General features: G+C 48.3%; 1 protein-coding gene across 6 annotated transcripts in view; it reads left to right on the top strand.

The window, feature by feature from the left end:
- MINDY3 (MINDY lysine 48 deubiquitinase 3) overlaps positions 1-11242 on the top strand; it is a 96667-nt gene extending 85425 nt beyond the window's left edge. For 5 of the 6 annotated variants that reach the window (XM_037837636.1, XM_037837635.1, XM_037837639.1 and 2 more), the window contains one exon: positions 10285-11242. In XM_037837636.1, coding sequence (XP_037693564.1) covers positions 10285-10434 — 150 coding nt within the window. In that variant the 3' untranslated portion in view covers positions 10435-11242. The remainder of the gene's footprint in view (positions 1-10284) is intronic. The other variant, XM_037837637.1, reaches the window with a different exon arrangement.
- The last annotated feature ends 6019 nt before the right edge of the window (positions 11243-17261 follow it).

Genomic DNA, 17261 nt, shown 5'->3' with positions numbered 1-17261 from the left:
GATTGGGTTGTTGCAGTTTTCCATTGACTTTAATCACAGGGTATGGTAGTACTAAGAGATGCCCTAGGGGTCTCCTGTATTCCAGGAAAACTCTTCTTTGCCTCCATTGTGTAGCTGCAGTGCTATTTCCCCTTGACAGTCATGATCAATCACCCCAGCCAGTACAGTAATCCCCTTCCTTGCCTGTTGATTCAGAGGCATAAGAAGCTCAAAGTGGCCAGGTGGCAGTCTTAACTTCCAGTTCAATGGGATTATTACCTCCTTTTGGAACTAAGACTTGTAGACCAGCAGAGCTTAAGCTTGCAGGGACAGGAAGCAAAAATTATCCTAGTAGATCATTAGGAGTGGTAGTGAGTTTCCACCCTTTGATTCCTGGACCCCTGAATCCTGGCTGTGGGAGAAACAGCCCCATAGAGTGGTTCTATGATTCCATGGATGGTAGTTTTGGCAGAAGCATTGCGTGCAGGGAAGGCAAACCCATATCCAGTATATGTGTCTATTCCAGTGAGAACAAATCGCTGCCCCTTCTGTGATCAAAGTGATCCAACGTAATCAACCTGCCATCAGGTAGCAGGCTGATTACTTCAGGGAATGGTGCCATATTGGAGACTGAGTGTGGGTCTCTGCTGCTGGCAGATTGGGCAGTGGCTGTGGCCATTTTAGCCTTGGTGAGTGGAAGGCCATGTTGCTGAGCCCATGCGTAACCTCCATCCCTACCACCATGACCGCTTTGTTCATGAGCCCATTGGGCAATGACAGGAGTGGCTGGGGAAAAAGGCTGATTGGTATCCACCAAACAGGTCATCTTACCCACTTGATTATTAAAATCTTCCACTGCTGAAGTCACCCTCTGGTGAGCATTCACATGGGACGCAAATATCTTCATGTTTTTTGCCCACTCAGAAAGGTCTATCCACATACCTTTTCCCCAGACCTCTTTGTCACCAATTTTCCAATCATGATCCTTCCGAGTCCTTGACCATCCAACCAGACCATTAGCAACAGCCCATGAATCAGTATATAAATGCACTTCTGGCCAGTTCTTGTGCCAAGCAAAATGAACAACCAGGTGCACTGCTCAAAGTTCTGCCCACTGGGAGGATTTCCCCTGACCACTGTCCTTCAGGAACATCCCAGAAAGGGGCTGCCATGCTGCAGCTGTCCGCTTTTGGGTGGTGCCTGCATATTGTGCGGAACCATCTGTAAACCAGGCCCGAGTCTTCTCTTCCTCAGTCAATTGATTGTAAGGAATTCCCCAAGATGCCATAGCTGTGGGCTGTGAAGGAGGAGGTAAGATGGAAGGAATGGGGGCCTTGGGCATTTGGGCCACTTCCTCATGTAACTTACTTGTGCCTTCAGGACCTGCTCGAGCTCTTATCTTGTATATACCATTTCCATTTTTGATGGAGTGCTGCTGTGCACGCCCAACTTTATGGCTTGGTGGGTTGGCAACACCCAGCTCATGATAGGTAACTCAAATCTCATGGTAACTTGGTGGCCCATGGTTAAGCGTCCTGTCTCTACTAAGGCCCAATAGCAGGCCAAAAGCTGTTTCTCAAATGGAGAGTAGTTATCTGCAGAGGATGGTAAAGCTTTACTCCAAAATCCTAAGGGCCGGCATTGTGATTTCCTATAGGAGCCTGCTAAAGGCTCCAAACAGCATCTCTGTTTGCCACTGACACTTCCAGCACCATTGCATCAGCTGGATCATGTGGTCCAAGAGTCAGAGCAGCTTGCACAGCAGCCTGGACCTGTTGCAGAGCCTCATCTTGTTCCAGTTCCCACTCAAAACTAGAAGCTCTTCTGATCACTCAGTAAATGGGCCAGAGTAGCACATCCAAATGAGGAATATGTTGTCTCTAAAATCCAAACAGGCCAGCTAAGCGTTGTGCCTCTTCTTTGGTTGTAGGAGGGGCCAGATGCAACAGCTTATCCTTCACCTTAGAAGGAATATCTTGACATGCTCCATACCACTGGACACACAGAAATTTTACCAGGGTGGAAGGCCCCTGTATTTTTGTTGGATTTATCTCCTATCTTCTGACACACAAATATCTTACCAGCAAATCTAGAGTAATTGCTACTTCTTGCTCACTAGGTCCAATCAACATGATATAATATAATGGACCAGTGTGATGTCTTGTGGGAGGGAGAAACAGTCGAGATCCCTGCAGACAATATTATGACATAGGGCGGGAAAGTTGATATACGCCTGAGGTAGCACAGTCAATGTATACTGCTGGCATTGCCAGCTGAATGCAAGGTGTTTCTGGTGGTCCTTACTAGCAGCTATTGAGAAAAAAAGCATTTGCCAGCTCAATAGCTGCATACTAGGTACCAGGGGATGTGTTGATTTGTTCAAGCAGTGATACCACATCTGGAACAGCAGCTGCAATTGGAGTCACCACCTGGTTAAGTTACGATAATTCACTGTTATCCTCAAAACCCATCTGTTTCCTGCACAGGCGAAATGGAAGAATTGAATGGGGATTGTGGTGGGAATCACCACCCCCTGCATCCTTCAAGTCCTTAAGAGTGGCATTACTCTCCGCAGTCCCTCCAGGAATCCAGTATTGCTTCTGGTTTACAATTTTTTCCAGGCAGAGGCAGTTCTAGCTGCTTCCTCTTGACTTTTCCTGCCATAATACTCCTCACTTCACGAGTCAGGGAACCAGTGTCAGGAGTCTGCCAGTTGCTGAGTATGTCTATTCCAATTATGCATTTTGGAACTGGGGAAATAACAACCAGTATGGGTCCCAGGGCCCCACTGGACCCCACTGTGAGATGGACCTGAGCTTAAAACTCCCATTGATCACCTGATCTCATAAGCCTCAACTCTGACTGGTGGACAGAGTGATGTTTTGGGTCTCCTGGAAATAATGTCCACTTCTGAACCAGTGTCTAATAATCCCCAAAATATGTGATAATTTCTTTTCCCCAATGCACAGTTACCCTGGTAAAAGGCTGTAGGTCCCCCTGGGGAAGGCTGGGAGGAAGAGCAACAGTATAAATTTTTGACAATGTAACAGGGTCCTTCCCTGAGGGTATCCAGCCTTCCCCTCATTCAAAGGGCTCTGGATCTGTAAACTGTCTCAAGTCTGGGAATTGATTAAGGGTCTGTGACTTTCTGCTTTTGTAATTCAAGGTAGACTTTTGTTCACTTGACCTAGAATTCTTCTGCTTATACAGATCAAACAAGAATTTAGTAGACTGCCCATCTGTTTTACTTATTGGTATTCCATGATCCACTAGCCAGTGCCATAAGTCTATGTGAGTCAGATTATTTTGACTGCTGCTTTGAGCCTGTTTACCATTATGGTAGCCATGCTCACCTTGTCTTTGACCATTAACTGCTGCCACAAGGCTTCTGCCAACTCAGGATCCGATTATCCCCATTGTGTTTAAGGTTTCCAACTCAGTGACAGCAGTTCCCACAGTAATATCTGACCTACAGAGAAGGGTGGCTACAGAGCTCTTCAGGGATGATGGAGCTAGTCTCACAAATTTATTCCTTACAGTCTGGTAAAAGGTGTATCTTCTGGACATTCCAGGGATGTGTGAGCAGGTCTTCCATGTTTTATTAAATCCACCAATGGGGCTGTAGCTTCGGGGACTCACTTTTTTGGAAGCCCAGAGTTTTCCAAACCATCAATTTCTGGTTTCTTTCTACCTAAGAGTTCAGTTCTCAGCTTATCCCTCTCCTGTCACATTTTACTATAAACTGCAAGGAGAAACCAGGCTACGTCCTCCACACGTGCGGTCGGGGTTACTGCTTCTAGGGGGAGTGGCGGCCGGTAGCCGAGCCCTCAGCTCTCGGGGCTGCTTAAAGGTTACCGGCGGCGGGGGCTCTTTCCCGGAGGCGAGGGCGAGGCGGAGGACGTTGGCCAGAGTCCTCGGCGAGAGGCGTGCAAGGAGGGCGGCGATAAGGACAAAAACACTCTTCATCCAGTAGGGTATGCGCCAAAGAGATTTATCAGGGGTGATTACAGGTTATATAGGCTGGTAAGAGGGGCAGGGCTGGAAAGGAGGTGAAGTAGCCTAAAATGGCAATATTGAAGGGAGAGGGGCTAGGATTGGTTCTGAGAGGACGCAGGAGCCGTAGCAGCGGGCGGGGGTTGTTTCGGCCACGGTGCATGCGCACTGGCGGTGGCAGGAGTGGCCTTGGCACCAGGGAGTGAGTGGGTAAGATAAGGTAGTGGGGAAAGGGCAGTTGGGAGAAAGGCGGTTTCCTCCGGCAAGCCTCCCCTGCCAGTGGCATTTTGGGTGAGGAAAAGGGAGCTGCCTTGACCTCGCACCTCAGGCTCGGGGGGGCTGCAGAGGGCACTCACGCCCGTACCTACTACCCTCCCCAGGGGGTGATATCAAGTCCCCTGGCCCAGGCCTGGTAAGTCGAGGCACAAGCTCAGTCCCCGCAATTCCCCTTTCTTTTCTAATTAGAGGAAGAGGCTTTACCGGAGAGGCCGCTAAGGGAGAGGGAAGGGGGAGGTAAGGGAAGGGAAAAAGGGGTTGACGGTGGCTCAGCGAGGCTGTAGCTCAGTGTTGGTGTGGTGCCCGGGCGCTTGACAATGGCTCCGCTGCAGCAGGCTGGGCGAAGGTGAGGGGTTTAAAGTTCAGGGGTTTAAAGTTCAGGGGTTTAAAGTTCATGGGTTTAAAGTTCAGGGGTTCAGAGAAGCTGGAACTCGAGGTGAGAGCGATGTTCAGGTGATTGAGAAGGGCCTCGTGGTCGGCGGGTTGACCGGTGGCGTTGAGGTCGCGGAGGGTTGGCTGTCATCTTGGAGTGGGGGGCGTCAGAGGTGGCGAGTCGCTGATACTGGATTTGCCACGAACGAGGAAAAAATGGCATCTGTTTGTTTTCTTACAAGCTGGACAATTTTGCGGATGATGCAGGGTCCTAAGATGAGAGCTAGAATAATTATTAATAGGGGGCCAAGAAAAGGAAGGATGTATGGGAGGATGGGAGTGAAAAAACTGGACCAATAATTGGTGGCTTCACGATCTCTTTTACGCTTTTCCAGTCCCTCTCGGACCCTTTTCAGGCTGTCCTCGACGAGACCTGTGGAATTGGCATAAACACAGCACTCTTCTCCTAGGGCGGCGCAGAGGCCTCCTTCTTTGAGGAGGAGAAGGTCAAGACCTCGGCGGTTTTGGAGCACGACTTCAGAGAGGGAATTGACAGAATTTTTTAGATGGTAAATAGCGTTTTGTAGGTGGCGAATGTCCTCGTCAACAGCCGCCCTGAGGTGAGTTAGGGCGGAGCCTTGACTGGCTAACGCAGCGATTCCGGTGCCAGCGCCGGCAAGACCTAGGAGGGAGGCAATTGTAAGGACGGTGATGGGCTCTCGCTTTTGCAGGAAGGGCAGGAGCTGCAGTTCTTTCCAGACGGAGGAAGAAGTCTTCTTCGCTATGATATAAGACCCTAGGGATAAGGACAATTAGGAGGCAAGTTTCTTTATATTCGCTGATGATATTCGTGCTGAGACAGGGGGTAAGTCCTGTAGAGGAGCAGAGCCATTGGGAGGAGTTATGAGGAATGAGAAATTTTGCAGAGCTGTTGGGAGATGAGTAGCTGGCACAGGCAGTGAGGTCGGGAGAGTTACTGGAGCGAGGGCGGACGCACTTTCCTGTATAGGAGACTGAATGAAAGGTTAGGGGGACGGCAGAGGTATTCCAACTGCATTCCGAGGGGGCTGTCTTCTGTGCTTTCTGAAAAGGAGAGGTTGGAGGCAACGGGCTCGTACAGTGAGGAAGAGGTGGAGAGGCAGAGCCAGCAGGAGGAGGTAAAATTGGGGTTGGAGGAGTTCACTGAGGCAAAGGCGGCTTGGATGAGGCTGAGGAGGGGAGAAGAATAACGAGAAGGGGGCAGAGGAAGCTGGGGTGGTGGAGTCGGAGATGTAGTTGAAGTGCGTTTAGTTGGAACTAAGGTGCGGCTGGAGAGCTGTGGAAAAAGGGGGTTAATGACTTTATTGGGACCAATGTTAAAGGGCTTTTTTATAACAGTATCTTTTTTTGGTTGGTTTTAAAGCCTCCTTTCTTATGATATAAGGGTTCCCCGATCGAACCCCGATAGCCAAATTCGGAAGCCCCAAGTTTTACCTAGGAGCCAAGACGTATCGGCAGGGTTTTGTATGGTGAGCATTAATCTTTTAGGGCAAAGGTACCTGTTGAGATAGTGATAGCCTGAATTTTGGCAAGTATACGGGATTACTGCGAGGTTTAGAAATTTGTCAGGGACAGAAGGTTTCCAGCCAGTGGCTAAAGTTTCACACCCCCAGTATGCACAGTAGTACTCGTTGGGGGAATTACAGTACGATTTTCCAGGATTTGAGGATGGGCACATGTAATATTGGGCCTGGGGATCACTTACCTTTTGAGCGCAGGTTTCTTTGACTCTGGAGACAAAGGTGGCGAAAGGCTTACTCGGCTCCTGGAAGAGCTTGGTGAATTTATTAGGCCAACAGGTAGAGCAATTGGCAAACGCGCATAAGGCGATGCCTCTGAGGATAGTCCAGAAGGTGGCAGGGACATTAATATAAGCAGATGCATTTAGAAATGCTTCAGTGCCCAAATAGGCTTCAGGGGGATGATAGACTCCAAGGGCTGCGTCTTGCTCACTTTGCTTAGCTGCTTCTGCCTGGAAGTGAGCACGCCAGTCAACAAACTGACCGGGGTTAAAAATTGAACGGGCAAGCGAGGCCCAGTCTTGGGGGATGCAATAGTTCATGGCGAGATCCTGTAGTATTTGGGAAGCATATGGGCTACCTAACCCGTCCTCCTTGACGGCCTTGCGAAGCTGCTTGATAGTATCTAAGTCAATGGGATACCAGTCATGCGGCCTCTGTGGGGTGGGGGCAAGGTTAAGAGGAAAACAGCGAAAAGCACGAGAGAAAGGAGGACACGCTTGCAGAGGACTTGGCGCGGGAGTGGGGGTAGGGGGAGCGTTGCCCAAGGATTGCCTTGAGGTGCAGAAGGCAGCCCGGGGTTGTTAGTCGGTAGGGTGGGAGGAGCGGCGGCAGCTGCCGGTGGTTTAGCGGCTCCGAGGGGGAGCTTGTCGAAGGGAGAGGCGGGGAGTGGGAGGCCCCAAGCGTCGCAAGATGGCGGCGTGGTAGGCGTGGCTAAGACACAAGATGGTGGATCAGCCCCGCCCTGTGAAAGGGTGGGGTTCAAGGCATAAGATGGTGGACTAGCTCCGCCCTGTGGAAGGGCGGGGTAAAGCATATGCGGTTTCCGGCCCAACTTAGGGCTGATGTCATCACCGGAGCATTTCCTCCCCTCGATGGAAGAAGAAGGAGGAAGTTCGCCATCTTGGCGTGGCGCAGTGTTATCTTGCTTTTTGGGAGTCACCTCGAGCGCGTTGTTAATCTGCTCGACTAAGGACTCCGTGTCTGAGTCATGATTTGAATTAGTATCGCTATCTGAGTCTGTTGGCTGGGTTGATAGGGCCTCTTTGGATTTAACGGGGCCTCTATCAGGGGGGAGGGAGCCTTGAAGGCAGGAGCGGATGGTTATCAAGGTGGGGAGCAAGCCGGGAGGGAAGCGCTTGCTCTCATGTTCCATGGCATTAGTGACTCGATCAATAAGGCGATCATAAGTAACAGGGTCCCAAAGATGGCAAGTGGTGAGCCATGGGTTAAAGGGCAGCAGGAGATCCCAGTATATCTGCAGCTGCCGGACAGACACTTTACAGCGATGCGTGTCTAGGAGACCCGCCAGAGCACGAACTTGAGGTGCCTGACATGTAGATATACGATTACCCATAGCTGAGGGGAGAGGAGGGGGAGTTGCTCCCGAGCCGGGCCGGCCGGCTGGCAGGGAGGAGAAGGAGGAGTAGTTTACCGAGCAGAGAGAATGAGATAAACTGTGGCTGCAAGGCCGAAGGAGACGGCGAGAGCGGAAAGCAGTGCCCTTTGGCAACGAGAGCAGTCAGGGGGGGCGGTTGCAAAGAGGCACACGGCACCAAATGAGGAAATAAAGATACAAAGAACTACAGCAAAGTAATGGAGGGGAAGAGGGAGAGTGTTAGGAGGAACGGGGGGTCATAGAAGTGCGCATACAAGAGGACGAAGAGAGCGTGGGGGAAGGGAGGAGTTCCTACTGGATGAAGAGAGCGTGGGGGAAGGGAGGAGCGGCTTCGGAGCAAGGAACCTCACACGGCTCCGGAAGCGGCGAGGGAGAGGCGGCCCTACCTTGCAGGCGAGGAAACGGGAAGCTGGAGGGGCGTCCGGGCGAGCGAGTGACCTGCCAAACTGTCGTGTGGAGACGTCCTCACACGGGGCACCAGTTGCGGTCGGGGTTACTGCTTCTAGGGGGAGTGGCGGCCGGTAGCCGAGCCCTCAGCTCTCGGGGCTGCTTAAAGGTTACCGGCGGCGGGGGCTCTTTCCCGGAGGCGAGGGCGAGGCGGAGGACGTTGGCCAGAGTCCTCGGCGAGAGGCGTGCAAGGAGGGCGGCGATAAGGACAAAAACACTCTTCATCCAGTAGGGGTATGCGCCAAAGAGATTTATTCAGGGGTGATTACAGGTTATATAGGCTGGTAAGAGGGGCAGGGCTGGAAAGGAGGTGAAGTAGCCTAAAATGGCAATATTGAAGGGAGAGGGGCTAGGATTGGTTCTGAGAGGACGCAGGAGCCGTAGCAGCGGGCGGGGGTTGTTTCGGCCACGGTGCATGCGCACTGGCGGTGGCAGGAGTGGCCTTGGCACCAGGGAGTGAGTGGGTAAGATAAGGTAGTGGGGAAAGGGCAGTTGGGAGAAAGGCGGTTTCCTCCGGCAAGCCTCCCCTGCCAGTGGCATTTTGGGTGAGGAAAAGGGAGCTGCCTTGACCTCGCACCTCAGGCTCGGGGGGGCTGCAGAGGGCACTCACGCCCGTACCTACTACCCTCCCCAGGGGGTGATATCAAGTCCCCTGGCCCAGGCCTGGTAAGTCGAGGCACAAGCTCAGTCCCCGCACACACGTAGTCTGGAGATCTCTTCAGCTAAGTATTCCAGCTCAGTGCTTTTAAATTCTGCCTTCCATCCAACACCAGGCCAAATTCTCCGCCATTTTAAAACAAGGATCGCCTTTCTTCCAGTTGTCAGTGACACATTCAACATTTCTGCTCAGAGCCTCATCAGAAGTATCTTTAGAGCCCATATTTCTACCAACAGTCTCTTCAAAGCCATCTAGGCTTTTTCTATCAAGCTCCTCATAATTCTTCCAGAATCTTCCCCTTATCCATTTAAAAAGCCATTCCAATATGTTTCGTATTTGCAAACACAGCAGCACCCCACTTCTCTGATATGAAAATCTGTTCCAGTTTGCTAAGTCTGCCAATTTGCAAAACATCAGAAATGGATTGGCTTTCATAAAGGAGGGTTATTTGGTTACAAAGTTACAGTCTTAAAGCCATTAAATGTCCAAGGTAAGGCATCAACTATAGGGTACCTTCACTGGAGAAAGGCCACTGGCATCCAGAAAACCTCAGTTGGCTGGGAAGGCATGCAGCTGGCATCTGCTTGTTCCCAGGTTGCATTTCAAAATGGCATTCTCCAAAATGTCTCTTTTAGCTGCAGCTAATTGACTGATGATTTAGTAAACCAGCCACAAATGTCCTTGCAGTAATGGTTAGGCCAGTTCTTGCTTGACCAGACACCTGGACACCATCTAGTTAGTTTCATCTATCAGCCTTTCTTTGCTATTTGATTTTTTTTTCCTGTCCTGACATCCTTTTAAGTTTTTTCCACAATTTTCACACTATACAAAAGTACACTTATAAATAGCATTTCACAAGTATTTATGCAATAATAGAAAATCTCATTGATAAACATCCAAATTGCTTTCAGCTCTAGGAATTGAACACTTAAATTGAGAGGAGAAAATAACTTCTTAGAACATAGAGCTGTCGTATAGCACTACATCCCACGAGGCAGCTTGTGCGTCCACGTGCCTCGAACTAACGCTGTATGTACTAAAGATGGTGAATAATACAGTCACTGAAAATGTCTTCCAAATGGTATGTCTTTTGAAGAATGGTTTCTGTTTTATTAAAAACAGTTTATATGTGTTTTGTGGTTTGCATATACTTTTTTCCATCATGATAGTAAATTCTAAAAAATGAGCATCACCGTTTTGTTTCTGAATTCTTTTATCATTAATTTGTAAGCAGATATTCTCATAATTTCTTCCAAAATAAAATTAGGTGCAATGTTCCGTATGAAACAATAAACAGCATCTTGTTTGTAGCCTATTAAAACTGTATCTCTCATGAGAATTTGCCTAGATTATTGGCCTTGTTGCTTTATTTTATCCGACAGGTGAAGTATGTGGAGGGGACTGCGGTGGTTATGGGATTTGAAGACTCCGTGCTGCAGACCGATGACACGCCCATTAAGCGCTGTCTCCAGACCAAGTGGCCATACATCGAGCTGCTCTGGGCCGCTGACCGCTCTCCCTCGCTGAACTGACTGGCCGGTCACTGACGCAGATGCTGGCAGAGGAGGCAGGACTGGCATTGGCTGAATCAGTCTATACACTGGTGTCATTGATGAGCTGTAAATACCAATTTAAAACACTTTTTTAGTGTTTAAGATATGCTTAAATTATTTGTTTTAAAGTTTATGTTAAAGATTATCCTATTTGGACCCTTGATTTGAAATTCACTACCAGAAATAAGCTTTAATCGAAGTTCATTGCTTTTGAAGTCAGATAATCAGTCATTTATTTAGCTGATTGCAAATGTCATAACTGTTGTAGCATTTGTATATTGAATATCAAGATTACTGTTTACAAACATCTACCCTGAGGTTCTGTCTCATTCAGGCACATTTTATTGTTTTAAATGATTCCAGCAGTATATCAGCCTTTGCATTGAAATGCAGAAGAGTGAATTTTTGTCATTTCTTTTATAAAACTGGTTTTCCATTGGAAATATTGATAAATTATTAACCTGGATCCTCTGACAGTTGGCTTATTTCTGGCACTTTTTACAAAAAATAGAAACTAGAGGGGAAGTTACCATTTATTCACAGATCCACAAGGGGAAAAATTTTTTAAATTGATAGGAAGGAGAATCTGTTTCATATCCCAGACACTGTTAACTTTCACTGTATTGCCAAATACGCTTTTCCAAATTTGTCCCAACAGCCCTGTATGCCAGCTTCCTTGTCTATTTATAAATGCAGTAAATGCATGAGAACATCTGTTATTACATTAGAAATTGCATTATTTATTATGGTCCTAGTGATGGCCTAAATAAACACTTTTTTTCTTTAACTGTGCCCTGGCATTCTTTTATATTAGTGGGTCAAAAATAAAAGTTTTTGAATGTTTGTGCCCAGCAGCACTCAGAGCACAGCACGGAAAACGCCTTGTGGTCTCAGGCAGGGCCTGAGTGAGAGCAGCCACTACGGCCCCCTAGGCTGTGAGTTCACCGGCAGCCGAGCCCGAGGCCATGGGGCGCAGGCCCAGAGCCCCGTCCGCCCCGTCCTGCGTGCGCACTGAGATGCACGGGCATTCTTCCAGGGGGGTGTGTGCGGGCAGCCACAGTTCCTTTACTGCTCTCGTTTGTGAAGCAGATGATTGATTGTTATCTCTTAGGAATTTCAAACCCGAGCTTTACCGTCGACAGTGTGGTTGATCTACGTTTCCTGTGTGTCTCTGGTTTGGGTTTTATGTTTTACTTTTACAGGAAACAAAAAACATAATGACACAATAATAATTAAGTACCTTTCATCATAAGAAAAAAGTAGCACAAGATTTTATGCATAACTTCTGGTATGAAGTTTTATGTATAACTCCAAGAGTGTGATACTTAGCTGCTAAAATTACAGCTGTCAAAAGTAAGTATTTTTGGTCTAGTCTTGACTACTTCCAAATGTATATAAAATACGGTATGTTATATACTAGTCTCCAATCCCACACTGGCCTAGTACCCAATTCTACAAGTACTGTGAAAAAGAGTAGATTTTTCTCAAATATTTGAGAAAAATACTCAACACTAATCAACTGCTACATACAAGCCACCCCAAAACTTCAGGACACATGGAATCATTTTATTATACCCTCAAGTTCTGTGGCTCAGGAAGATGAGCAGGGCACAGTGGGGAGGCTTGTCCACTTCTCGGTCTGGGGCCTCCGCCAGGAAGCCTCTGTCCAGGCCCTGGAGCCCCCTGGAGGTGTCTTGGCTCAGGCGAATTGTGCAGGTGAGGGTCCCACGTCTGAGGTGCAGAGGCCGGAGCAGTCGCCTTGGTGGTGGTGTCAGGAGAGGGCATGAGGGAATCTAGTGGGGGCGTGAAAGCGTTCTCTATCCTCTTCTGGGTGCTGGTTTCCTGGCTGTGTCCATGAGTACACATCCACCAAGCCACACTTAGGGTGAGGTCCTTCTCTATCTAGGCTGTACCTCAGCTGGAAAAAAAGTTAAATGCTACTGGGAAAAGTTGTGCAGCCTTGCCCAGAGAAGGCAGCTCTGAAGCCACCTTGAGCTCTGCTGTGCCCCCAGGATTACAGTTAGATGCCCATCTGTTGGGGGAGCCATTCTCCAGCTGATTGTGCTTTCTAGCATAAATGTCTGTGCTGGTTTGAATGTATGATGTCCCCCCAAATGCCATTATCTTTGGTGCAATCTTGTGTGGGCAGATGTATTAGTGTTGATTAGATTGTAATTCTTTTGAGTGTTTCCATGGAAATTCGCCCCACCCGACTGTAGGTGATAATTCTGATTAGACAATTTCCATGGAGGTGTGGCCCTGCCCATTCAGCATGGGCCTTGATTAGTTTACTAGAGCACTGTATAAGCTCAGACAGAAGGAGCGAGCTTGCTACAGCCAAGAGGGACCCTTTGAAGAATGCACAGAAGCTGAGAGACACGTTTTGAAGACAGCCATTGGAGGCTGACACTGACATTTTGGAGAACGCCGTTTTGAAACACCACATGGGAGCAAGCAGACACCAGCCACATGCGTTTCGAGTAACAGAGGTTTTCCAGACACCAATGGCCTTACCTTGGACACTTTATGGCCTTAAGACTGTAATTTTGTAACCTTTATAAAAGCCAATCCATCTCTGGTATTTTGCATTCCAGCAGCATTAGCAAACTGGAACAATGTCCAAATCTTCACAGATGTTCAAATTATCCACTCGTGTTCCCCAAATATGAAAGGCTTTTCCGTGTGTTCTTTCCTTCAGTTGACTTTCACCGAGTGCTCCCCACACGCTGCAGTCTGCCCTTGGCGTCCAGCACACGCCAGTGAACAAACAAGACCCTACGCTGTGTCTGGGGAGATGAAGAACAGCAAAGCTAATGGTGAACTGTGTAGCACGTCACGTGATGGTGTGATGGGAGAAGTGGGACATGGTGAGGGAGTTTAGATGTGGGCATGTGAGAGTGCGGGAACTTCTGTACAAGGTGTCTGATGTTGGGGCACATGTCACTGTACGTGACTTTCGTAGGTTGTCCGGCCTGTAAAGGCAGCTCTGCCGTGTTCTCCAGTGCAGCTCAGGCGGACCACCTGAGTGCTGAACACTGACCCCAGGGACTGCGTCCCACGGTCCGTCCACAGCCCTGATGCTGCTGCAGCCTGGACGACTCTGCACAGCACCTCCCGGTGAGGAGAGGGCCTGGCCCAACCCCTGACTACTTGCTACCAGTGTGGATTTGGGCGATTTTCTTAATTAACGAGTCCTAATTATGTAGAAGATGGGATTGAAAATAACATTCATCTTCATTTTTTCACAAGAATATACCGAGCACTGCTGTATACGTACTAAACCAGATAATACATAGTAAGCATTCCAGCGCACCCAGGCATTCATTGGGCATTTGTTCCTTTCTTCCTGCCTCTTCCTGGTGAAGACAAAATGTGGGAAACACTTGGGGCCACTATCTGGGGTGGGGGGAGGGGAGGAACTTCTACTGCACACCAAATTTACCCCAGCTCAGGATCTGTAAAAAATAGGATGTGTCAGTTTAATGGAGAAAAAAATACATTATATGGCTCACTGCCATATAACAGTATTGATAGGTACTGTCGTAGTTTGCTAATGCTGCAGAATGCAAAACACCAGAGATGGATAGGCTTTTATAAAATGGGGGTTTATTTTGCTACACAGTTACAGTCTTAAGGCCACAAAGCATTCAAGGTAACACCTCAGCAATCGGGTACCCTCACCGGAGGATGGCCAATAGCGTCCGGAAAACCTCTGCTAGCTAGGAAGGCAGCCGGCGTCTGCTCCAAAGCTCCGGCCTCAAAATGGCTTTCTCCCAGGACGTTCCTCTCTAGCAAGCTTGCTCCTCTTCAAAACATCACTCCCAGCTGCACTCAGTTCCCTCCCCCCGAGTCAGCTCATTTATATAGCTCCACCGATCAAGGCCCACCCTGAATGGGCGGGGCCAGACCTCCATGGGAACATCTCATCAGAATCATCTCCCACAGCTGGGTGGGGCACACTCCAAGCAAATCCAACCAGCACCAAAACGTCTGTCCCACAAGACCACAAAGATAATGGCATTTGGGGGACACAATACATTCAAACCGGCACAGGTACATAGCGCACAATTTTCTAAGCATGAATAAGGTTTTATGCCATGAAGTTATTTTAATCTGCATAGAAGACTGATGATACACTTTTTTTTCACTTTCATTCAGAATCAGTTGATTAGAAACATCTCTACGGGAGAACACTAATTCATTCAACACAGTGGTTACATTATTCAATAATATTTGCTTCCCTGTCATTTGCACTTCTTTTCTTGTTCACACTGATGTTACATATTAAATCAATTGACTAACTTTAAACAAATATTTTAAGTGAAAAAGCAAATAGCAATTTCCAGCTGTCTTGTGGAATTAAATTAAAACATTTTGTCCTTAAATGCAGATATAATCTTGTTAAAATTTAATAGGGGAAATATGCCATGTCAAAATCATACTTCTCTGGAAAACCAAAACGGGGATTCTTTTTATTTACTATGTGTAGTTTGAAGCTGTTATGTACCCCAGAAAAGATCATGTTATTTTAATCCATTTCTGTGTCTACACCACCTGTGGTGATGGCACCCTTTGATTAGACTATTTCAGTTGAGATGTGCCCCACCTCATTCAAGGTGGGTCTTAATCCTCTTATTGGGGTTCTTTTAAGAGAATAGAAGGCAGAGGAAAAAAGCTCCAGAGAAAGCAGAGAGGAAGCCAGAAGCTGAAAGTAACAAAACCCAGGAGAGAAGGACTAGCAGATGCCGGCCATGTGCCTTCCCGTGTGACAGAGGAGCCCCGATGCTGGCGGTCTGTCTGCCGAGTCCAGGTGTCATCCTGTTGATGCTTTGAGTCGGACATTTTCATGGCCTCAGAACTGTAAATTGTAAGTTAATAAATCCCCATGGTAAAAACCAACCCACTTCTGGTTTATTGCGTTTTGTCAGCTTTAGCAAACCGAAACACCATGTTTCCTTTGTGGTTTTATTTAGTGACTCACAGTTTTTATCTACTCATTTTCACAATTCCAGGAAAGTCAGTACACCTTTCCCCACAATCCTGTTGTAATAAAAAATATTTCTCTGCTGACTGTTTCTTTGCAGGCTGGGGCTGGTGGTGAGCGAGGTGGCCATTTTGGGGTGCAGGGTGGGACCCAAAGGCCCCAGGACCCATGCCTGCCGTGGGCTCACCACCACCAGCTACAGGTCCTGGGAGAGTGACTTGGTTCCCATCTGTTTCTTAACCTTCAAAATGGGTTGAGTTGAAAATCCTAAATACTGTGCATGAATTTTCTGGCTCAACATGACTATGCAATAATGATGGTTATTGTAATTATTATCAATTATCAGCATTCTCACTCATCAACCAAGGCCTCGGTATTCTAGCTGAAAGCACTACGTCTGAAGGAGATGATGCACAAATGAGTACATTGAGCACTTGACAGAAATAAACAACTAAAGATATTCAAGCTCCCAAGTGATCCAACTTTTTAGAAAAGCAGGCAGCAGTTTTCAGCAGATTCCCAAAAATGGGCCTGTGTTCTTACGTTATTAATAGTTACTGCAGTGAGTTCGAGCTCCACAGTTGCAGTTTTGGTAACTCTCAGGTCACAAAACAGAAGTGCGACTCAGTAACTGGTGCGTTGAATTGTTAGTCAATACAATACCTGTTTGTAATTCATTCTCCACCCACTTGAGTAAGGGAAGTTTCATGAGTTGATATTTCTCTTAAACTGCTTGCTTTATAAGAGTTTGCTCAAAAAATCGTCCCAGTAAATGTAACCCGAGGCCTGGACAAGAGGTGACTGGATGAAGTGAGCTGCCACACCCAGAAAGCAGGGGCCCTGGGGCTCCCCGGGAGCCACGACTCATGGACCTCAGAGCAGGTTGGCCGCAGAATTAGGTGAGAACGTCTGCGGATGAGATCATGGGGGGTGAAAGGCTCCGTCACTGTTCATCCCACCGAACCCGCAGGGACAGATGCCCGGTCCGGCTGCAGAGGGGCTGCGTGGCTCGGGAGCAGGAGTGCCAGGGGCTGGGGTTGCCTGAGGGTTACTGTCAGCGTGTGCACATCTGGGCCAGACATCTCAGGAGAGGCTGTGGAGAGTGGGTGAGGATGCCTGAGGCAAACGCCCGATTTCAATGCTTTTCTAGAGAAAGGCATCCCTGACCAGGCCGGCCATCAGGACACAGGACCAGGCAGCTGGGGGCTGAGCCTGAGCTCCCAGTCGCACCTGCTCACCAACCCGCCCCTGGCCGTCAGCCGGCCTCAGTGTGGCTCCCAGGACCAGGCACCGGGAAGACGGTGCCACAGGCCGGCCAGAGCTTCAGCCTTCCCTGAAAGTGTGCCCGATGCAGACTGGGCATTTGAACACTCCAATATGTCACCGCACCAAGTGTGAACTGATTCAGGAGATCATGTCACACAAACCCACCCCATGAGAACCTGGCTTACATGTGGTAATGCCAATTTCCCAATCTTTCATGGGAAATATGCCTGGATCAACAATCAGCCCCAAACATGTATGTGCAGCGGTTTCACCTGGTGCAGGTCCCACAGGAAACCAAGCTGGAGAGAATCAGAACAGGGAAACCACATTGTCGAAAGGACGTTTACAGCCAGATATAACTCACGCGTGAGCCTCAAGTCCAGGAATGCCTTCCTACCGGAAACTGAAACAGCCAGCACAGCACAGACCCGGGGCACTGGAATTCTCAATATTCTTAATATGGGCATGGCAATTATTAGCTTAGAGTTAAATACTACCAAATACCAAGGGCACACCTTGTACTCGTTTAAGTTTAAGTTGGTGATCCCTGAATGAA

This window comes from Choloepus didactylus, chromosome 5 (genome assembly GCF_015220235.1).
Source record: "Choloepus didactylus isolate mChoDid1 chromosome 5, mChoDid1.pri, whole genome shotgun sequence".
NCBI classification, from domain to species: Eukaryota; Metazoa; Chordata; class Mammalia; order Pilosa; family Megalonychidae; genus Choloepus; species Choloepus didactylus.
Note: the sequence above shows the minus strand (reverse complement) of the source record. Positions and strands in the feature narration are given on the sequence as shown.